This window comes from Trachinotus anak, unplaced genomic scaffold, assembly GCF_046630095.1.
Source record: "Trachinotus anak isolate AG129_WGS33_773 ecotype Australia unplaced genomic scaffold, CSIRO_AGI_Tana_v1 ptg000025l, whole genome shotgun sequence".
Taxonomy (NCBI): domain Eukaryota; kingdom Metazoa; phylum Chordata; class Actinopteri; order Carangiformes; family Carangidae; genus Trachinotus; species Trachinotus anak.
In genome coordinates, this window is record NW_027273876.1 from 4,077,326 (window position 1) to 4,100,262 (window position 22,937).

The following is a 22,937-nucleotide window of genomic DNA, read 5'->3' on the forward strand; positions in this document are numbered from 1 at the left end:
ACAGCACCTAAAGCCTGGGTGACGTCACGGTCACCTGGGCCGGTGAAACCACGCCCCCTGCTGGCCAGTGGCGGAACATAATTCATCTGCCCTTGAGTGAGAATGTGTTTTACCAAGCTACTGTTACTTCCGCAGGTTAACTGTTTTCATTTAATGATAATCTAGGATAAAATGTCTCAAATATCGTTATATAAAAAAATATAAATGTAAGAGGAAAAAGCTTCAGCCTCTGATCCAGCCTCTGTCCTGACTGACTGCAGGACATTTGCATCCACAGTTAGCTGATATGGAGAGAAGCCCATGCTTTCCATTCCCTCTGTCTGTGCAGGGTTTCATGTGCCAGTGGCTGCACACAACCCCAAAGCAGAATATTTCCAGCTCAGTGCTTAACAGTTGGCAACGGGAGTCCTGCCTACATTGTCACCTAACAAAGCATTGGCTCCACCATGTGTCCACTTTCAAGACCTTCAAGAACAGCAGGAAAATATGCTTCTTCTTCTACATCCTTTTGTTTTTCTACACTTTTGTATCATATTACCCATATATTTGAATCTGTGGATGATACTAAAATGAATAATGGTATGGTCATTTTGAGCATGTTCAACTGTAGGTATCTACAATTTGTCATGAGGTTTTATTTTTTTATTTCTTTATTTTTTGTTTTTTAAAAATCAGAGCTGCAAACATGCAGTCTGCCCACACAATAAAGTAGTACTTTCAGCAAAATGTATTCAAATGATAAAATGTAAAACCGCTCATGTTGCGGAATCTCCAGTTATTATTATTAGTTTTCGTATAATAATAATATATAATTTTTTCTGATACTGATGTTTAATAAACTTATCAAACATTTTACATGTAAAATCTCAGTCTGCAAAGTAACAAGTTACTATGGCTGTGAAACAAATGTAGTGTAGTGTAGAAACAAAATGTGTATTTTTTAATTAATTTACTTAATTTAGGTGTTGTGAAATCTAGAAACCTGAACAAATAAAACCAAAATGATATTCATAGTCAGAAATTACTAGTGGTACATGAGAAGATATGCTTTTGTAATTTAGGTCAAGTTACAGAAGTTAAGGTACAAAATGAAAAGCAATTGTGACATATCTGGATACACAATGGTAATGACTCTCATGAGGTTTTCATGGTATATAATGTGAGATGTACTGAGTCTGCACTAAATTGTTTTGACTTTCTCAATTCAGTGGAAAATGGCTCCTCTGGCACTGAATCCTTGTTGGGAATTAATTCAGTATCATCCTAACACATTATTTATCATGCAGTGTCTAAAAAACAAACAAACTGACCAAAAATAAAAGTCTAACACACAGAACCTTAAATGCCACAGTTTAATAAAGTGCAAATGACAAAAGCCAAAATTAAGAGAGATCAACATCTTATTTACACAATTGGTGGCATCCGGTGAAAAAAATTAAGCTGTGTACAAAAAAATGTTGTGACATTAAATTTGTCAAAATCTTCATGTCTTAAAGGAAAAGACAGTTTTCACACTTTGCATTTCAGAAATAGTGCATGTTTTACACAATTGCATGAGACTAATTTGTCCGCTATAAATATTTACAGGCAGATCTGAAACAAACAAGACCGAAATAACACTCACTCTAAGACATAAGAGTATTTGAATTATCTACAGTATATCATTAAATTATAACTTGTAGTGACTGATTAAAATCTTAAGGTATGCTAAAACAACATACAGAATAATATAAGATGCATTTTCACAGTAGTTATCACTCACACATTCACATCCCACACAGAGGAGATAAAGGTACAACGCAGCCAGAATATTCATCATGTCACACCGTCAGTTTGGTGGTTTTCATTTCATTTTATTTTGGTTTCATCGGCTCACAGGATGTGGGATTGTTGAATTGGTGCCACAGTCAATATACTCAAAGGTGTTCAGAGACAGCTGCTCCGTGTGGGAGAGATAGGTGATATTCATCGTCATCCTGAGGGGAAGAAAGAATAATAAAAAAAAAACAGCATGAGAGACAGTTGAAGCCAGTAGCTGCTTTGTCATGGTTTCATAATGTCTTAAAGCTGCGCTGATCAATATTTTTTATGCTAACAATGGATCGAATATCTGTGTGAAACGTGACAGGAGTGGCTCAGAGTGATGCTGCAGTTTCCCTCAACTCTCAAGAGTGTTTTAGCATCTTTTAGCTCATTGTTTTGGTTTTCCAGCCCACAAACTCCACTCACATCAAAGTAGCATCCAGCCACAGCAAACAGCTGTTCATATAAAAAAAAAAAAAGGTCTGATAAAGCCACTGCAGCCCACCTGCCCAGCACCAAACATTGATATTTAGCAGCTAATGAACCTAATATTTCCCTCAGGAGATGATAGAGACCAAAAACAGAGCTAAAAGAGAGAGAATATTGGACATAAGCACAGCTCCACATGAATCCTAATGTGTATGCTGGTGTCTTAATAACTGTCTCCTAATACATTTACCATGTCAACTTAATACATTTATAATGTCAACAATTTGTTTTCAGCTTGTTCTGCTGCCCCCAAGTGGCCAAACAAAATGAATACAGCAGCTTTAAGTCTAAGTTTAACTGTTAACAAGAAATATTGCGTTATCACAAGTGGTACAGGAAAAGAGAAGACTGACTAATACTGTGTGGTTTGCAAGATAAAAACAGGAAACAATCATTTGGGCCTAGTTTGCATTTTGTAGGTGTATAGTGACCTGTTAACTGAAGCTTCGTTTTTATTGTGGCTTCTGGTTGCTGATGTGTGGCCAATACAAGCTGACTGAAGGAAACCTCAGCAAATACTGACAGTTTCTGATACTCCCACTCATACTTATCACAAGTCACTTTGAACAAAAGCCAAATGAATGAATGTAAATGTAATACCATGTTCAGTAGTTGCACTGGGCTGTTGCCTGATCAGTCTAGTCAGCTTAAAGAAAAGTTCCCTGCCATTTGTTTGCATTTACTGGAGTTCAAATGTGACTCATTAAGATTCCTGCAGGACACATTTGAGGTAAAAAGCAACTGATCAGATGCAGAAATAGTTTATTTGAGTGCAAACAAAACATTGAATCCTAAAAGCAAAACCTTCATGTCTTTGTTATCACGACATTTGTGTTATCTTGGAGGAACATTTCAGATTTAAAGATACGACTTCGAAGGATAAGACCACTTTTTGATGATAAACTTGTGGTTTTACAACCCTGCACTGCACAAAGTGATGCCTTTAACACCCCGTGGGTTTGCGATATGTTAAGGCATCAGCCTCCTCCCCTAAATTTCAGATTGACACTTACTGCAACTCCAGAAATAGTGTGTGAATCTTGATAGAGGTCGACTTGCAGTAAGTGCTGAAAGAGATGAAACAGTTGATGAATTTATACATGTAAACAATAATGGCGGACGTAGTGTCATAGGATTCTGGTTTTAAACTTACTTTAAGCCTTTATCTGTAATCGGCAGGTCAACTACAATGGTGTACTGCAAAAGTAAAGCAGAGATGTAAGAATTTTTTTGCATAACACGAAAAAATATCAACTATACATTTTAATGTGAATCCTCCTGAAAAACTCACAGATTTCTGGGATCGGGACGGGATGGCAGTCATGTTATATATTTTGGTCTTTCCCACAACTAGGTCGGTGACCAGACCCTGCACGTTAAAGTCGACGATCTGAACCGGGACAAAGTTGTTGTTGGTGATGTTGAGGAGATTCTAGAGGAGAGAACCCACAGCAGGTCAGGTGAAAACCAACACACCTTTCTATCATTAAAAAGTCTCAGGGAACTTTGTCCTCCACATAACTACAGCAGCTATCTACAGTCTGTCATGTGAAAGCAATTCAGACGGTTCCTTGTGGAAAATGCTTTGACACGCCAGTAATTTAGCTTGTAAGTTCAGGTACAGGAGCAGAAATCACGCACTATAACACACTGTATGTACTGTATATACGTAGAGTGGCATAGTCTGAATATAAAAGGTCAGGGTTACTTATTACTGCACTATAACTGCATTGAAACTGTATTTCTTAGTTTTTTTTAGTTTCTTTATTTATTTTATAGGGATGATGCAATTTAACATAATTATAATACAAAGCATGAAACTGATGTGTTGTACAAAGTTTATAGCTAATGTTGCTAAAACAGCTAAACAGTATATTTCAATTGGTTTTATTTCATTTTATTTTAAAAAAGACCGTTTGCTAACAAGTGGCTAAATAAGACTACAGAAGTTGTCAGGGACTTTAAAGCTTTACAGCCTCTTTGTGTTGAAGTAATGTGATGGCGTGTAGCTGGTCAGCTGACATTAGCTTTTTATTTCTGGTGATTGTATTTAAGCTTCAAAAATCATAAAGTGGTGTCATTTGTGAAGATTATCCTTGTGTCAGTATGATAAACTTTTGTTTCTGCAGTAATCCAAAAGAGAATCCCATCGACTTTTTGTCGAGGAAACTGGGGTGACACTAACTTCCAGGTTAGCCAACAAAGATATGTCATCCCTGCTGTACTCTATTTATCATGTCATTTCTTCAATGCGTACAAAAACCAAAGTGTAAACTCGGACAGAAGCAGGGAAGAATTAAAATCAATATGAGCCAGTTTGACCTTGTAGGGCTGAATATTGTGCTGTAGTTTCTTAATTTACTGTACGACCACAGATCAATCCCTGCACATCCGCACACTCGCTGACTAAAGTGACTTTGATTCAGCAAAGAGACGGCACAGATTTACATGTAACTGGCTGCACTCTGTTATTAGTATTCCTCTTACTTACCTTGACCTGCATGTCAACTGCGTCCGGGGTGAAGTAGACCATGACTGACAGCACAGACACAGGTTTGAGGGTGACGCTCCGGGGGAAGAGGAAGAAGAGGATCAGGCAGCAAAGACAGAGACACACGGCCATGGAGACACACACGTACAGCTTCCTGAAAGGTTATACAAACATGTAAAATTGTTCACGTTAAAGGTCCCATATTTCACACTTTTCTGGTGTTTTATTTGAAGTTTTATTTATCCATAAGAAGATATATTTGTGGTTTTAAGAACCAAAAACCATATAAATGTAGTTTTACATCTCCTCTCTCAGGCTTCTCTCTGCAGCTCTAGTAACAACAGGTTGTTTTCTGAGTAACTGAATAAAAATATACCTATTATTGATTTCAGGTAAACACTCAAAGAAACCATATCCTGCAAAGCTGGACAGTGGGTGTGGGTGGGTCAGGCACAGGGAATGGCTGAGTGTGGTGAGTGTTTCGTTGTGATGTCACAAAGTTACAGAAGTCCTGACGGCTCGTTTTAAGGCTCGGTTTCTGAATACAGGCTGTGTGCATTTCTCTGTATTATGTGTTATATTATTGGATTATCAAATAATGTGTAATTTACATTTTACTGTTGGTTCTGATTGAGTTGGAGCTAATTTGAACTATTATAGTTTATATGATTTAATCTGCTGTATTTCATTATATTTCATAAATTCATCATACGTTTCACATGTGAAGTTATAATTTGTAAAGTAACTAATAACTACAGCTGCCAAATTAATGTAGTGGAGTAAAAAAATACAGTATTTACATCTTAAATGTGGCGGAGTAGAACTACAAAGTAGCATTAAATGTCAATACAAGTACCTCAAATTTGTACTTGAGCACTGAAGTAAATGCACTTTCACTGCACACACACACACACAAATGTATTCCTTACGTGCGTCTGGGTTTCAGCCTCACATCATTGCATGGTATTACAGCTACCAGCTGGTCTTCATGACCTAATAACATATAAAAACAGAGAGAAATGGCAACGTCTTTCCAACTCTTTTTACCACAAAACTGATGTGAAAGTGTCAAAGCAGAGTCAGCCGCACATTTGTGTTTTCAGTTTTACTTGGTTCCCCTATTGCTGCATGTGAAATGAAACAGCATTATGAGGATGAGGAAGGTGGAAATTAGAGCCACAACAACGAAAACTGGATTGTCCAGGTATTTAAAACCAACCTCTGGGAATCCGTCCGGTCCCGCGACATGTGGGGCAGGTGTCTCCTGTTGAGTTTCCATTCATGGAGCCATATGGAGGAAAGTGCTTCAGCGTTTTCACCTTCTCCATCCCTGCTGTCAGATCAGGATCCTCTGAGATTTTGCTGTTATGTCCTGGTGTATCCATGACGCTTCACTGAAAGAAAAAGTCCAGTGTGAATAAGAAAAAAACCACAAAGGCTGGAAAAAAGCACCTAAAACTCACTAAACTTTACAGTACATAAACCCACTGCACATTTACGCAGAAACCCTTTTAATCCCTTTCTGTCATCACTTCTGAAATGGTTCTGAAAGCTAGCAGTCACCTTTGATACCAGCCCCTTTAAATGACCAATAAAAGCTCATTCTTGACAGGATGTGAGCAGAGTCAGCAGGGTGGGTGTGACAGAAAAGCACATTACTTTATAGTTCTATTGCAACTTAGTAAAATCTGGAGACACCTTTATTATCTGGCATTATTATGCGGTGACTCCTAAATTCCACACAGGAAGGAGAGTAATGCTTTATTGCATTGGATTCTCTTAATTTAAATAGTTTAACCAGCTTTAAATAAAATCTCTGGAGCTTTTCAGTATCGCCTGTATTGTCCTGTTTTCTGTTGGATAAAACACATATATGCAGGATTTCCACCTTTATTGTAATGAACCAATAATGGAATTTACTGTGTAAAGTTATAAAATTTCACTGGTGACATCCTGCTTTCACAGCCTCTATGACACAGCATTTTATAATCATGAGCCTGAACACGAGCACATTTCACAGTAACACACTCTGTACAGTGAACTACTCTTGCATGTAAAAGTCATGTGTGATTACAAAAATAGCCTAACTTCGAAAAGACATATTTAGACTCCTTGCACCTTTTCTATGAGGAAGCTCAACTGGTTTGTTTAGTTGAGTTATGCTGCGCAGTGTCTCCACTGACACACGGCCGGACAAAGTACAGCCTTCATACTGCACTCTACTTTCCATAAAGTGAACACAGTCATTTTCACTCTATTTTTATACATTACTTTAAAACTACTTCAGCGCAATTCATTCACAGTTCAACTTCCTCCAACACCAAGAACCAAGTAGACTTGTCGTAAAACTTAAAAATGAGGATATATCCTGGAAGGACCTGCTTAGTAACCGCACATACAAAACATATGTATTCATGTATGTAATATAAAATGTGGTAATGGGCTGTGTCTACAGTTTAGACGCCTCACTGATGAAACAAATCTGTAATATGTAATATGTAATACTTATGTTGGATCATTATTCTGCAATAGTGTAATATAGTTAAGTACATGTGCGCCACTATCATGTTTAGGCTGCTTCTGCTTGACATCTTTATTCTACAAATTAACATTTTACATACAGAATATACCACTGTCTTACAGATTCAGCTACTAAACAGTGTGTAAAACGGCTCCAGACGGCTCCAGGAGCCGGCTGTGTGCAGAGCCCATGGCTGTCAGTGTCGTCCGGCCTGTCTCACTGCGGCAGTGTGGGGGAGAGGTCGCCACGCATCTGCTCAGCTGACTGCAGATCGGCCGAAAGCTTCCTGCTGCGCACTCACCTCAACGCGACTCCAGGTGAGAGCCCAGGTACCGTCCAGTGAGAGCGCACACGCTGCTGCTCGCTCGCGTCTTTATGGCCCAACTTTCAAACTCCGCACTGACTCTGAGCTGAAACCCAGTGGGAGGAACACTTCCTGCTTCTTGTCCGTGAGGGGCGGCCAGCGGTGGCAGATCACATGGGCGGCTCGACAGTGACTGTGCTTCCTCGACACAGCACTGCAACTCATGCCAAGGCACGTTGGTTAAAATAAACGAATTATTCCAGATGCAAAGCATGACGGGTAAGGCCGTCTTGCTGTTGGGTCTCCTTTGACCTTGACCCCCCACTTTGTGCCTTCTGTGCATTGTGCATTTACCCCATAATTTCCAAGTACACTGCAGACTGTACATATTGTGAAATTTTGCAGGGGTTAAATTGATTTGATTGATTGACTGATTTTTCTTTTTTTCTTTATTATTATTATTATTATTATTATTATTATTATTATTCGCACTACATCATACTTGTTTTGTCAAGCAATTTACCAGAACTCATGGTGGGGGACATTTATTTTGAAAGAAAAAGCTTATTTATAGCATTACAGCCACACTATTAATGTAGGCTTAAATGAAAGCTAAGAGACTTCATGAAAGAAAGGAAAATTCCCTCTCAGCTATGATCAACAGACTGGGGCACACATTAAAATTAATAAACAAAAGCATTAAAAATGTTGAAAAACTAATTTCATGGGTTTTTTTCTTCTCCCTGTCAAACAAAAAAGAAACACTGAGCTTCCCCTGCTTTTTGTTCAATCCTGAACATATGATCGTTGTTATTAAAATAAAGAGTCAGATGTGGGTTGCCAAAATTTTTGAGATTTTCAAGTGGGCCATGAGTTGGAAAAGGTTGGAACCAATGGTATAGACAATAGAGCGCCAATTATGTACAATGCAGTACGTGGAGCACACTGTAACCCCTGCACCATGTCGTTAGCCCAGTACAGAACACACTGTACATAAAATATATAGTGTGTTCAGTGTGGCATGACCCACATTTTCACATTTAATTTCTCATAACAGGGAGTCACAGAGACAAGAGAGATGTGCAAATAGTTTATTGGTGGATTGACAGTAGAAGGATATTTAATGTATACACTCTGTGGCAGAAGAATAATTTGACAAGCATAGTAGATAGATTCAGAATTATTCTCTACAGCACGATTCTTCATAAATCATGGAAAATCGTCAACGTAAGAAAATATGGTTCAACATCCTCAACCATGCGCACACACAAAGAGAAATGATTCAAACATTAACATAAATCACAAACAATGTCAAATCAACATATGTGTATTTCAGTAAACTAAAACTCCTCTTTCATAAAGGCAATTCAATGACAGAAAATAAACTTGGTTCCACTCAGAGATTATGGAATGTGTTGTTAGAGACGTCTAGGCTTGGTTTAGTGTTAAATGACAGTCACTAGGTTTCAGTTGGTGGTTGAATAATGACAAAAAAAAAAAAAGAAATGCAGGCAAGGATGTTAAACGGTGATGCAAAGCGACTTATTTTTTTGTTTTGTTTTTTTTTTCTCCACTGTGACTGTGCTAAGACACAAGAACACGACTCGTCTCTAAAGCCTCTACCTGTCATGCAGGTGTTCTCTAAAAAGCAGTAGAAAACATCTGAAGTCTGAACAGTGATCCGTTCGGACGAGTTTTGTATACATTCCACATGTCAACGTCTAAAATAACAGTACTCTGATACAGAAAAAGATTGCATTGTTTAGGCAGATTTCACTACGATAATCAAGAGAAAGGTCATAAATATCTGTTTGTTGTTCCTACTACTGCACTGCTGACCCTCAGAACACCCAGAACATCCATGTCGCTCCAGCAGCCTCGTCTTAAATGAGAGCTGGCTCTACAGGACGCTTCTACCTCTCTATGACATTCAACGATATTCACTGTCACTGCTCTATTTGTGAGAAGAATCTAGCCAAGCCCTGACAACAGACAATTATTTTTCAGCACAGAGGAAGCAGCTACAACAGCCATACGAACACTACGATGAAGAGCTGAATTACACACTTTCCACCTGTCAGAACTACAGCTCCTTCTCTCATTTTGACCAACACAATAAAGCTCTATGGCCCGGGTAAACAAGGCATGGCGAAGGTTAACCACTGTCCAGAATAATCTACAAGTGTGTATATATGGTTCTTTTCATCCAAAATGTTGAAGCTAAATTAAAGGCAAAGGCAAGAGAAGCTGTTCACGAATGCTCGTTTCATTCTAATCAACAGCGTTCAAGAAATAAATGCTCCTATATCGTTTTTGTTCCATGTTTTTTTTTTTGTTTTTTTTTTTTAATATATTTCAAGTGACATTTTTGTCCTGTTGGTCCAAATAAACTAACCACCCTTTGAGAAATCAATCAGTTGCATAAATCATAAATAGATTTTCTTTGTCTCTTCTTTAAATAACTCAAAAATAAATCCAGACACAGGAAAGGGTGAGCCATAATCTAAATATTCTCTTTACATTATGTTTAAAAGTCAAATAAACTCCCTCCCATGACTCTTTTTTATAGTAGCTTTCACGCAGCTTCCTCCCTCCCTCAGCGCTGAGCGTCGACGGCTTCGTTCTGGCTGTCCTCGGCCATCTGCACCAGCTCGTTGACGGTGTGCAGCAGGCTGTAGCCGTGCTTCCTCAGCAGCCGCTGGTTGAGCCGCTGGTCTCTGAAGCCCATCTCCAGCAGCATGGCCATCATGGAAGGGTCCTGTCTGGTGGCTGGGTCGATGCCTCGCTGGAGGGGAGGAGGTCGAGAGGTAAGAGGAGAGCACTGAGCAGGAGAGTGAGGTCAGATGAGATGAAGGTAAATGGAGGGAAGGTGAATGTAATTGTGGATGAATGTCCATCCCAAGTGACGTCTTCAAGATACAACTGCTCTAATGGTTTGATGCATATTCACAGTGTTCAAGCGCCTAAACTTGACACTAAATATTGTTTGAATTCATTTGAATTCATTTGAATTAATTTGAATTGACTTCAAATTAATTTTATTCCTGAGATCCTGAACACTTTTTTTTACCATAAATGGATAAAACATTATGATTTGTAAATTAGTTAATTAATTTTCATAACTGAGTTGCAATTAATTGCAATAAATAATTTGATTTGATCACTTGGGGGCAGTGAAAAAAAGCCGCAAACACAACACGAATCATGTTCTGAAGTTGTTACGGTGAACAGGTCAGCTCTCTTTTAGCTCTGTGTTTGGTCTCCACTAACTCCTGAGGGAAACATCTGGTTCTTTAGCTGCTAAAAGCTCCACTCCATTCACCATCCCTGTCTGTCTGCTGCGTGGTGCTGAGCAGGTGAGAATGGTGACATTGAACTAAAACAGTAAAGTTGGGCCAGAAAACCAAAACAATGAGCTGAAAGATGCCAAAATGCTCCACAGAGCTGAGGGGAACTGCAGAGTTGGGTGATTATCATTTTATCACACTACACTGAAAAATCTGATTAACTGTTAATATAAAACACTGATTACAGCTACTTTAAATGTTATCAACACTTAAAATGTCACAAAATGATGGAAAAATCTTTTTTTTTTTTAAATGATGCAAAAAAGCCTCCACACGATCCTGAGATACTGAAATATGATGTCTGACACTGGAGTTCTTAGGAAAAGTCAGTTTTTGCGTGTTTAGCTGTTATGTAATGAAGCGCTGACTCATAACCCCTCCCAGCTCTTGTTGTTGTCCTGTGCACATAGGCTATATTTTAAAAATGTAGATAAAAAAATGTTGCTGTGTGATGTACCTGTATTGAACAGTTTGGTCCAGTGAAGAGAGCCTTATAAGCGGACGCTGCCACAGAAAGGGCCCCTTTGACAAGCCCCTCTGTGATGCCTCCTTGGCCCCTGGTGCAGAGACAGAGATGTGGTTACACTGGGTTGTGTAACAGTATTACAAGAACAATGTGTTCCAGTTTGCCTCATTGTCACAAAAAGGCACAAACAGTAGATATGTCTGAATTTTAAAAAAAAGTAGTTAGACGATAAGATTAAAGAGAGTTTCCTCCACTAAAGTGAAGCTTATCCAGTTTTACTCTTTGTTATGTTTCACCTTGGCTGCAGCGCGTTGCTGGGTCTGGGGTTGTATGTCTCAAAGGCACTGGATGCTGAGCCTGCTGATCTGGACAGACCGGATGACACTGCAGAACAGATAAGGAAATAACAACACACACGCACACACAAATATTAGAGCCTTCTGCTGAAGCAACAAATCCTGACAGCCCGCGTGCCGTCTTTCTTCCTGTCTTTAAAATAAAAGACGAAATGTGTTTCCTTTCTCAACTCAACAGAGCCAGCTTCTCCTCAAATTACAGAATTACTCATTTAGGTCAACACAGAGACTCTAACAGCAGGTTGTGAGGCAGCACTGTAGTTAAACTCATTTCAAATCTTACTTATGTTTTGCAAAATAGTGGAACTGAGTAAAACCTACAAATCACTGGTAAAGATGTTGCACTGACACTCTAGTGGCTTGTGTGCCAGTACATGTTATGACACTGTAATGTGCATGAATGCAGTGATTCAAACAGTAAAACTCACCACTTAAATGGACCCTTGGTTGGTGTGGCTCGTAAGGTTCACAGGCTGGAGGACTGGGATCCTCAGCCAGGTACAGTGCCTCAGACCTGAAACATAAAGTCAACAACCTACAATTAAAACATATAAGGCTGCAGCACAGAACAACATGGAAAGGCCTGTCCACCTGCACAAATTATAAATAAAATATCTGAAATATCTCTGTTTGGTTTTTGAACACTGGCAGATTTCTTAATGACAGGGGACCATTTCTAACCTGGGTGAGTAGAGGGCCGGTGGGGACAGCAGCAGGGGCTCTGGCAGAATCGGCGGTGGCACCACTTCGGGCGTGAGCGTCACGGCGTCCAGAGTTTGGGAAGCACACAGCATCTGGTTCACGCTGCTGTGGATGGGAGGGGCAGGTGGAGGCCAGGTGTTCACCAAGGAATCCTCAGCAGCAACCACCTCCGCGCTCTCCTGCCTCTCTCTCAGCAGGGCCGCCCCGCCCCCCGGCTCTGAGTTAGAGTCGTCTTCTTCCTCCTGGTGTACGTCTGGGTCGGCTGAGGTCACAGCAGTTGCGGCGGCAGCGGTGTCAGGCTGTGACATGGCAGAGCTGTACATGGACTCCCCCAGAGGACGGCTGGTGTCAAAGCAGTCTGGGAGGACGATGATGTAGTCGTCGCAGGAGGAGACGGAGGAGGTCTGGCTGCTGACCTGACACACAGGAGGAGAAGGTGGTGATATTTATGGACTTCATCACAGGCTAATATTAGAGACAGGCTTTCATTTTTAATGTTCCCCAGTTAATGCAAACTCAAATCTTCCTCTATGTGTACCTATGATCTTAATAAATTTGTCTTGCGAGATGAAGGATTTCAGGTTTTACTGCTTTTACCAACAGCTGACAGCAACAAACACTAATGATGAATATAAAGTACATTTACTGTTACGGTTTTTGTCGTCTGAAGTATTTTCCCTCTACAAATCTACATCTTAGTAATTCATGATCCTTAGTATAAAAAGGTTTAAAGGTCCCATATTTTACACTTTTCCTGTGTTTTATTTGAAGTGTTGATATCCATTAGAAGATATATTCGTAGTCTTAAGACCCAAAAACCATCTCAGTTTAGTTTTACATCTCCTCTCTCTGAGTCTCTCTTCTGATTGGCTGACCATTTTCTAAGTGATCGAATAAAAATATAGCAGATTTCAGTAAACACTCAGAGAAACCAAATCCTGAGAGGTTGGATGGTGGATGCAGGTGGGCGGGGCTTGGGGCTGTTTTGTTGTGACATCACAAAGTTCCAGAAGTCCTGACGACTTGTTTAAGGCTCAGTTTCTGAATACAGGCTGTGTGCATTTCTCTGTGGACTGAGGCTTTGATACTTTCACAGTATTGATATAGAACCTAGACCTGCTTTATAATCACAAACACATTGACATCTACCTTTAGACTACATGGACCTTAATCCTCACCTCATCCCAGTCTTCTCCTCGGGTTCCACCCTCCTCTTTCTCCTCTTGAGCATCCTTCGTGCTTTGCACATCATCCAAAACCACGACTTCTTCGTCTGTATTATCATGATGTGAACTGATGTGCAGGTTTTCATTCACTGGTTCCAGGAGAAGAACTTAAAAACACAAACACAAACATGTATTGATCACAGAAGAACTGTAATCACAAATGTTTAAATGGTTGTATGTTTCTACAAGTTTTTGAATGTATTCAAGATAATATGAGAAAAATCTGAATCTCTGTTGGAAATAAACAGAATCCTGGAAGTCATCCTCTAACCTGGCCTTGTCTCCTCTTCTTGGCTGATCTGGTTGAGACCTGTGCTGGGAGGTGGAGCTGAGCTCTCAAGTCTAACAGCGCAGATCTCCTTCTGTCCTTCTTGTGGCCTCTCTGTCTTCTCAGCCTCCACTTCTCTCTCAAAGCAAAAGCTGGGACCCCGGGAAACGACTGAAATGTTACACAGAAGAAAAAAACAAACAAAACAGGGCTGAGTTCCTCGTTATACATCAACCTTTAAACACAAAACAAATGCATTATATTTCTGAACACAGGTTTGTTGGGTGGTTTTGGTGATGGCACAGAATAATAAAGTCCAGGCTCCTCACCCTGTGGTTTATGGCTGCTGTGATGGACTCTGCGCAGGGGTCTGTGGTCGGGGGCTTCCTCCAGCGTGAGGGAGCGGATGACCGTCTCACAGAGGAACTGGGCTCCACTGATCTCCTCCTCCCGCTCCTCCTCCTGGGTCACAGGCTCCAGAGGCTCCCTCTGCTGCCTCAGTTTCACTCCTCATAAACACACAACAAACTTTAATCATTATTATTACACTGCTACATTTTTCCCTCCGCTGACAGAACACCAGCCCACATCGCAGTTTTTTAGTCCTTGACTCATCTCACCGAAAAGTTTCCTGACCCCTGTGACCTCTGTATCTTCTTTTATCTGTGAAGTTATGGCCCTCTCCAGCACTGGTGCATCATGGGGCAGAGGGGATATGCAGGGTGTCAAATCTACAGATTAGGTAGATCAAACACAAACACAGTTTACATAGTTAGTGTGTTAAGATTAAAGAGAAGTGTAGCCATAGTTTGAACTATAAAAGCAAAGACAGTTTTGGAAGGAAGGAGGTTGCATAAGAAAATTTTCTCACAGCTCATTTTACTCAAGTTTTAAAGCATCATATTTTACTCACCAACAGGAGTGTTATTAGGAACCTTCTCCAACTCTTGCACTATATTTATATCCAGCAACTCAAAGGACAGTAGATCCTAGAAATGAGCAGATGCAGGAAAAATCTAAAACAAAGTATTTTTCATGTGGAAATTTGACTTGGTTTGATCTTTACATGAAGCTCAAATAGTGCAAAAGAAGTATTGACTGGAACAACTTTTAAAGGTGTTTTTATGGTTGATGAATGGCAGAGCTTTGAGTGTGCACCTGTGCAGTCAGCAGGTCGACTGAGGGGAAGTAGTAGTCTTCATGGTCGAGGTCTACAGACCTTACCTCCCTCTCCTTCTCCACCGGCCGCACCTCCTCCTTCTGAAGCACAAACAAGAGTGGCATCATTATTATCTACAGTGTCCACTCAACAATGGCTGTTTCTATCATGATTATAAACGCTCCCTCTTTATAATATTATCATTGTTGACATTTCAGTGTTTGATAATCTGTATTATCCAAACGCTCTTGGAGTCCATACTCAGGTTCTACTGGTTTTTTTACATGCACAGATCATCTAGATTCTGTTCTTATTCAGGACTGGAATAACAAACAGTGACAAGGTCAGGTTTAAACACACACACACACACACACACACACACACACACACACACACACACACACACAATTTATAAGGGTTAAACAAGAGTTAAGGGTCCAGGGCTCCAGTCTTGGCTGTTTTTTATGTAACAAACACCACTGTGTTGTTTTCATCACATTTTTTAACACTGAAAACTGGACACAAAACATCATTAAGTTTACTGCCTTATTCAGATTGAACTTTTACTTCTAAATAATTTAGACAATAAATAATTGTCTAAATTATTTTAAGTAAAAATTATTTTAAGTAAAAATGAATCTGTCTGTGTTTTTACAATTAATCATTTAGGCCATAAAACATTGGAGAACAGCAGAAAAAGGACCATCACTATTTCCCAAAGCTCAGCTGGACATTTTGTTTAACTTTGCCATAAGATCAGTGGCTTTAACTTGAATGATCTCAGCCATGTTTTTCAGACAGGAGGTATACTGTCAGGTTTTTAAACAAGCTGTTGGCTTAAATATTATTGCAATTAATAAATAGGTCTTTGTGCTTCACATACCCTAACTTATTATGATGAAATCTGCTGTATGTTAAATGGATTTTTGTCTCCATTTATTGTATTATTCTATTTATGATGTGTATTCCTTGTGTTGAATACTATTGTAAACCAAAATGCCCCTTGGGGACAATAAAGACTCTCTAATCTAATCTTCAAAGTGCTATAGAATTGAAAAAAGCAGAAAATCTTCACATTTTGAGAACTGGAGCCAGTAAATTTTTTGCCTTTTTCCTTGAAAAATGATGCTGACTTTTGATCAATTACACAAAATAGCTTTTGATTAGTTTTCATTAAATTAGATACAAAAAAATTAGATACATAAGTCCACATAAGATCCACATGCAGCAAAAACTAAATGGACCTAAAGTCTCGACAATAATAACATCGTCTAATAATCTAGCTGTTCATGTGAACAGTTGGAGCTGTACAGGGTGTCACTGGTAAGCAGACTTGCCAGTCTTTTGCTCTGATGTCCGAGTGTGTTGCGGCTGTCGCCGGGGTCGACCACGATGCTGCACCACACACGCGGGCCAAACTGACACCCGCAGTGCGCCAGCCGCCAGTGGGAGGTGTACGTCCCCTCCATCACAGGAGCGACAAAGGCCACACTGACCACTCCCACTTGTCCGGGCAGCAGCAAGGGGACCGGCACCTCCCTCTTCTTCTCGGAGGCCAGGCCGAGGTTTCCCCACATGAACACTAGCTGCGTGCACGCACACACATACACAAAAACACAAAATAGAAATACACATGCGAAAAGGCACAAAGACAGGAGCATGCAACCAAAGTCACACAACAGAAAGAGTGTACACAGTCGAGTGAGGGACGGACACACACACACACACACACACACACACACACACATTCAAACAATGACAAAGACTTAAAAACTGAAACCACACAGATTAAACTTAATTCAAATAATAAAGATCTCAGACAGAAATACATTAGTTGTATCAGGCTGGGTAAGAAATCTTAGCTGGTGTTAGTGGATGAGAAGAAGCAATGAGCTGAGTGGGGGCTCAAAGTGGAAGTGAAGCGGGGGGGCAAAGAGAGAGTGGGGCCTGTCCTCTCGGTGGGTGGGAGGGGTACCTTAGTCTCTGAGGTCCAGCTGATAGTGCCCGAGTTCCTCATCTTCCAGTATTTGATGAACTTGGTACCGGGCTCCAGACGGGTGCCGTCAGGCAGATTTTCATCCAGAAACAAGGCAGCCATAGTGGGCACCAAGGACGTGTGCGAGACCCCGGGACCCCTAGTTTCAAGTGTACAGAGCATTGTTGAAAATAGCCCTGGTTTCTTATAATACCCATCTCTTTTGTTCTCTACGAATCAAAAAAGCAGGACCCCAGATTTTTTTTGCAGCTCAAAAGCATTTTTTCTTAGAAAATCTATGAAGCAGCAGCAGCAGTTTTCACATTGAGGTAGTTCCAACATTTTCCACCACCCCAGAGCAGCCAGCGATACACTTATACAGACTAGAATACAAAGATGGCATATTTTGATTTCTTTTCTTGGAAAAAAAGACTTTTTTGCATCCATGCTGGGTTCGAGGGACCCAGCACTGTCGGACGCCCTTCCGAGGTGGCGCTTACTCTGGACTGGAGGCCTGGGGATCAGGGGCCGGGGCAGGGATGGGACCTTGGGCTGGGGCTGGACCTGAGGCTGTTTCTGAGGCAGCAGGGGGGGGCAGGGCTGGGACCTGGGTGGATGTGGAGGCCATGTTTGTCAGGTTGGCTCTGCCTGAGGTAGAGGGCCCGTTCCACTGCAGCCCCCTCTTCTCCAGTCTCAGTTTCTTCTTGATTTCCTTCACTTCGGCTCTTAGCTGCCTCCTTTCTGCTTTGAGGCGCTGTCGCTCGGCCTTGCGCACTGTCCTGTCTCCTCGCCTTGGGAACCTGGTTTGAAATGTCATCAGGAACACCTATTTGTTGACTATCAAATGTTTGTTTTCCAAGAACAAAACACATTCACACTCATAATAATCTAGTAATCTAGCTGCTAAAGCATTTTTTGCAGCCCTGCTTTGCATCTAATTCTACTTATGTTTTCCTCCATTAAAATAAGAGTTTCAGCTGTCTCTGGGCTTTACCTCAACTCTCCTGACATTCCATGCTCAGGGATGGAGAGAGGCGTCTTGGTTCTCACGAGGTTGTGGCTGGGGTCATGGCTATGTCGGCACAACTCACACAGGATGCAGGACGGGCACACGCTGGCAGGGAAAGAGCCAACAAAAACATCAAGATGGATTTTTATCGAGCTGCTTACAGGACACAGAACATGCAAGAAAAAGCATGTGACAGACAAACAACAAACTCATAAAAGGTCTGAAAAATCAATAAAAGTAAATCAGTAATGTTCAAAGCATCACCACTGTCACCCTCTGACTTTGGGAAATGTCTACCGTGCTTAATCAAATTTAGCGTATGGAAATGAAACTGTCAGAGTACTTATTATATCAGAGGCTCTTCCATGCCCACCTGCACTTGTAGGCCCCCTCAGAGGTGAGTTTGTTGCAGCTGCTGCAGTTTGGGGTGTAGCCAAGGGACCCGTTCGAGGTGGAGGGACCAGGCCTGGGTCCTATAGGTCCACCACTGGCCCCACTGGCCTCGTGGGGTCCATCAGAGGATTTGTGGGTACAACACTGGCCAGAGAAGTCACTGCACATCCTTTCAACCACCTCTTTCACCACCTCATCCTTAAACTGTGAGAAAAAATGAGTTTGATTTAGAAGCTAAAAGCCACTGTCTGTCAATCATGTATCACACATACATATTATTACTTTGATATTTATGTTTTATGTCCAAAAAAGAAAGGTTAAATTAAATTTTACCTTCTCCATATATGATCTAAACCACATGGGAGGAGGCTCATCTTCTGGTTTGTTGCCCTTGTTGTCTTTTACTGTGACCTGTATCAAAAAAACATGCGACTTTCATCAGTTATTATATAAGTTTGATAAATTAGATTATAAATAAATAAGATTATACAAAATATTTAATATTTGATTAAATCAGTTTTCCCTTGATGCATTAAGAAACCCTGTAAAAATATCCAGCAGTGCCAGTTAAATGAAAAAGCATTTAAAAAGAGTAATGTGACCTTAAAATCAACAAATTTGAGGCAACAACTACATTGAAATTATTTCATAAACTATACATATGAGCTAATAAACAATTATTAAAACTGATGATGGAAATACTTTGAGATGTAAATCTACTGAAGCTCCTAAAAGCCATAAACGCTGTAAAACCCTGCACATGTGAGAATCTATAGGGAGAAGAAAGGAGTAGGAAGAGGGGGAGAATCTGTATGCTTCCTTACAGCCTCTCGCTCTGGGGTGACCTGCGTGCCCTTGTCCACAGTCTTGACCCTGGAGGGATAAGGAGGAGCGGGACGGAGGTCTCCTTTCAGCTCCTTCACCTCCGTCTTCAGCGGGCCCCCGCAGGCCTGACCTTTCATCTTGTACACGTTCATGTGCAACTGGTTCCCCTGCTTCTCTGCACTCTGAGTGGAGAATAAGCCCCAGACACAAACCACAGGAGACTGACATGAAAATATGCACAATGCAAATAACATGTGTCACATTAATGTGTTTATTTTATCGTCATGTGACTGTTGATACAATACAATATTTTGGTTTCATATATTATATCAAGTAGTTGTGTTTGCCACATTTGTCATGTATATATCTTTCCTATTGGTCTTCTTTGGTGTATTCTCTATCTGTAACTACGGGAATGCTGCTATACTGGAACAAGTGCATATTTGTAAAGTCTTCATGTCTTAAATACAGTCATAGAGTAAAACCTGTCTGTATGATGTACGAGCTGCTGTCATGTGTTGTCATGTGGAGCAACAGTCATGCAATGAGCTGTATTTTCTTTTCTATCTTTAGTTATGCAGTGAAGGTTGACTGAATTTGACTGCCACTAGAACTTCTATTAAAATTCTCTAAGCTCTGCATGATCTCTGCACTTATTCCTCTGTTAATGTCTAAGACTTATGTGTTGTTATATTTAATAATTTGTCTTTTTCCAGTACCTTGATGGCTTCTTCATATTCATCTGAAACAAAATAAATCAACAGTAAGTTACTTTGGATAATTATATTCTATAATTACAGTTATATCCTCTTATCAAATGTTTATCTCACACATTTGTGTTGTTAGCTTATAGCATATCCACACACAAAATAGTAAAATTAAAAATTAGAGCTGCAAATAATGATTATTTCCATTGCAGTCTGTCACAATTCTCCATAAATCCAAGGTTTCTTGTTTTACTTAATCTGCAGATCAAAACCCAAAAGAAATAATAATATAATAATAAGAGTCATATTTGGCATTTCGGTTGAAATAATTACTCAAATGATTAATCATTTCTCAAAATTAAGGCTGCAACTTATTATTGATTAGTCTGCTAATTATTAATTTCTTGATTAAGTAATTGGTTATGCAGCCTAGAAAAATTAAAACGTAATAGTGGGAAAAAAAATTCCCAGAACCCAAAGTGACATCTTCATAAACCCACAGATATTCAGTTAACTGTCATATAAGGCAAAGAAAAGCAACAAACATGATAAACAAACAACAAATCAATTAGTTTGCAAATGTCTATCTCATGTTAGTGTTTTATTGATCTACTTTTGAGACAAAACAGGTTCAATAAAACATAGGAAAACGACCTCACCTTGACTGTTTATGCAAATCTGAAAGAGTAAATAAGATCAGAATGAGTCCATGAACTTTCACCCACATGCAGCACCAGCATAATTCTGCAATAAGTGTAAAAACACAACAGCAGTGCACACATCCATGTATTCACCCTCTTACCTCTTCATTGTCCTCATCAAAGTATTTCACTTGAAAGTGGTTGATCCCAAAGGATGCTTTGATCTGGAAGACAGTTTTCGAGCAAACACACACCGAACAGCTTGTCAGAAAACCACACAATCACACGTGTTTTGAAAACATCAACAATGACACACTGAGAAACACCTCCACAGCCACCTACTGCCCCTGGGTGAACAAAAGCAGTAAAGCAAACTGAGCAGATCCCCCTGTCCCTGCGTGTCTTGAGACGCGCCGATCGGCTTAAAAATGAATACTTGTGTCCACATTTTGTGTGGCAGCAGTGTCGGCTGCCCTTCAGGTGGGCTACTGTTTACGTGTCTAGGCCATGTCTGGGCCTGCCTCTCGCCAAACTGCGCCAGCGGTTAGCCAACACGCTCAGCTAGCAGCTTACCCAGGCTTCAACCGCTTCCCACTCCAATTTGTCCAAATCCTGGGCCAGAAATCTCTTCACATTCCCCCGGAAGTTGACTTTAATAGTAACAGGGAGCCCCATGTCCGCCGTTCAGGAGCAGATAATGGCGATCATTTGCGGTGACACCGGCCTGTTTGATCCCCGCTGCCCTCGACTGTCTTCCCTTGTTTACATCGTCAGCCGCGTCTAGAAAAATACGGTGACGTCTCTTCTCCTTCCTCTCTGGGTTTGTCGGCGGCTGCTGAACCAGACTGAAGGCGCATCATCGCCACCTAGCGGCTACAGGGGGAGTCAGCCCACAGTTATGATGGTTAATATTTGCACCACTCCTTCTTAGGAGACATTACATTTGCGATTAAATAAAGAAAAAAATCAAGTCAAATACAGACCAGGTCTATCTTAGAAACCCTATAAATAGATAGATAGATAGATAGATAGACAGATAGATAGATAGATAGATAGATAGATAGATAGATAGATAGATAGATAGATAGATGATTTTATTCATCCCTGAAGGGAAATTAGGTTGTTTCAGCAGTCCGGTGTATTAGAGTACAAAAATACAATAGAATAGACATAAAAATACGGAATGGCAAGATATAAATACTGTGATATATACTGTGAATATGCATATGTGAATAGAAAGTGCAAAAAGAAGGATATAAATATTGTATGATATGATATATAATATCAATACGGTTAGTATTTGGAGAGGAGTGTTGTGGTGATTCAGAGTGCAAAGGGTGACAGGTCGTCTTGTGTCATCTTGGCGCTGACAGAGGTGGATGACAGTACAGTCTGATCACAGTAGGTAGGAACGATTTCCTGTGTGGTTCCTCAGAGCAGCGGGGTTGGATGAGTCTGTTGCTGAAGCTGCTCTTCAGCTTGTCCAGTGTTTTGTGGAGGGGGTGAGAGGGATTGTCCATGATTGCCAGCAGTTTTGCCAGCATCCTTTCCTCCACCACCTCCTCCAGGGTGACAGGTTCAGAGCCAACAACAGACTCTGCCTTCTTGATGAGCTTGTTCAGTCTGTTGGCGTCCTTTGCCTTGATGCCCGCACCCCAGGACACCGCAGCAAAGAAGATGGTGCTCGCCACAACAGACTGATAGAACATCTGCAGCATCTTGTTGCAGACATGAAAGGACCTGAGCCTCCTCAGGAAGTAAAGCCGGCCCTGACCCTTCTTGTAGATGGCCTCTGTATTGGTGGACCAGTCCAGTTTATTGTCCAGTGTTACACCCAGGTACTTGTATGAGGGCAGGGGCTTGTTCCTCCTGAAGTCCACCACCATCTCCTTCGTCTTCGCCACGTTCAGCTTAAACACTTAAAAACACAGTCTCAGATTTGTAAAACCTTTATTCTCTTTGTGAAAGAACATTTAAAAAACCCTATTTCACATCTTCACATCAGACTAGTCAAATCTGTAATAAATGAACCAAGCCAAATCGGTTTAAACATAGACTGTATATACACGGGTTTTAAAACAGTTTGGGATATGTGAAATCCTTGTGTTTACCTTCCGGCTACCTGTCAGTTCGGGCCAGTTCTGGATGTTTCTACCAGTGTCTGATTATCTTCATGATGTGTCCACCAACACAGACCCGGGCGTGGAGGCAACCGATGCTCCTGACGTCTGCTTCGCTGCGCGTTGTTGGCCCGC

General features: G+C 40.7%; 2 protein-coding genes across 4 annotated transcripts; both read right to left on the reverse strand.

Moving 5' to 3' along the window:
- Positions 1 to 1,338: 1,338 nt before the first annotated feature.
- tmem106a (transmembrane protein 106A) lies at positions 1,339 to 7,826 on the reverse strand. The gene is made up of 8 exons (XM_071463139.1): positions 7,606 to 7,826; positions 6,003 to 6,177; positions 5,713 to 5,776; positions 4,784 to 4,937; positions 3,584 to 3,724; positions 3,446 to 3,489; positions 3,306 to 3,359; positions 1,339 to 1,976 (listed from the first exon to the last, which is right to left on the reverse strand). Exons 2-8 carry the CDS (start codon positions 6,166 to 6,168, stop codon positions 1,865 to 1,867), a joined length of 735 nt encoding a protein of 244 aa, XP_071319240.1. The 5' UTR covers positions 6,169 to 6,177; positions 7,606 to 7,826; the 3' UTR covers positions 1,339 to 1,864.
- Positions 7,827 to 8,684: 858 nt separating this feature from the next.
- nbr1a (NBR1 autophagy cargo receptor a) lies at positions 8,685 to 22,899 on the reverse strand. Of its 3 annotated transcripts, none has more exons than XM_071462111.1 (22): positions 22,794 to 22,899; positions 20,844 to 20,906; positions 20,701 to 20,719; positions 20,054 to 20,076; positions 19,334 to 19,516; positions 18,843 to 18,920; positions 18,490 to 18,713; positions 18,102 to 18,221; positions 17,608 to 17,907; positions 17,108 to 17,267; positions 16,470 to 16,718; positions 15,132 to 15,233; positions 14,887 to 14,962; positions 14,594 to 14,704; positions 14,303 to 14,482; positions 13,977 to 14,144; positions 13,658 to 13,812; positions 12,459 to 12,895; positions 12,206 to 12,291; positions 11,718 to 11,805; positions 11,413 to 11,512; positions 8,685 to 10,393 (listed from the first exon to the last, which is right to left on the reverse strand). In XM_071462111.1, exons 5-22 carry the CDS (start codon positions 19,484 to 19,486, stop codon positions 10,205 to 10,207), a joined length of 2,976 nt encoding a protein of 991 aa, XP_071318212.1. In that variant the 5' UTR covers positions 19,487 to 19,516; positions 20,054 to 20,076; positions 20,701 to 20,719; positions 20,844 to 20,906; positions 22,794 to 22,899; the 3' UTR covers positions 8,685 to 10,204. The 3 variants fall into 3 exon arrangements, with proteins under 3 accessions (XP_071318212.1, XP_071318211.1, XP_071318213.1); XM_071462110.1 differs by lacking the exon at positions 22,794 to 22,899 and adding an exon at positions 21,256 to 21,473; XM_071462112.1 differs by lacking the exons at positions 17,608 to 17,907; positions 22,794 to 22,899 and adding an exon at positions 21,256 to 21,473.
- Positions 22,900 to 22,937: the final 38 nt, after the last annotated feature.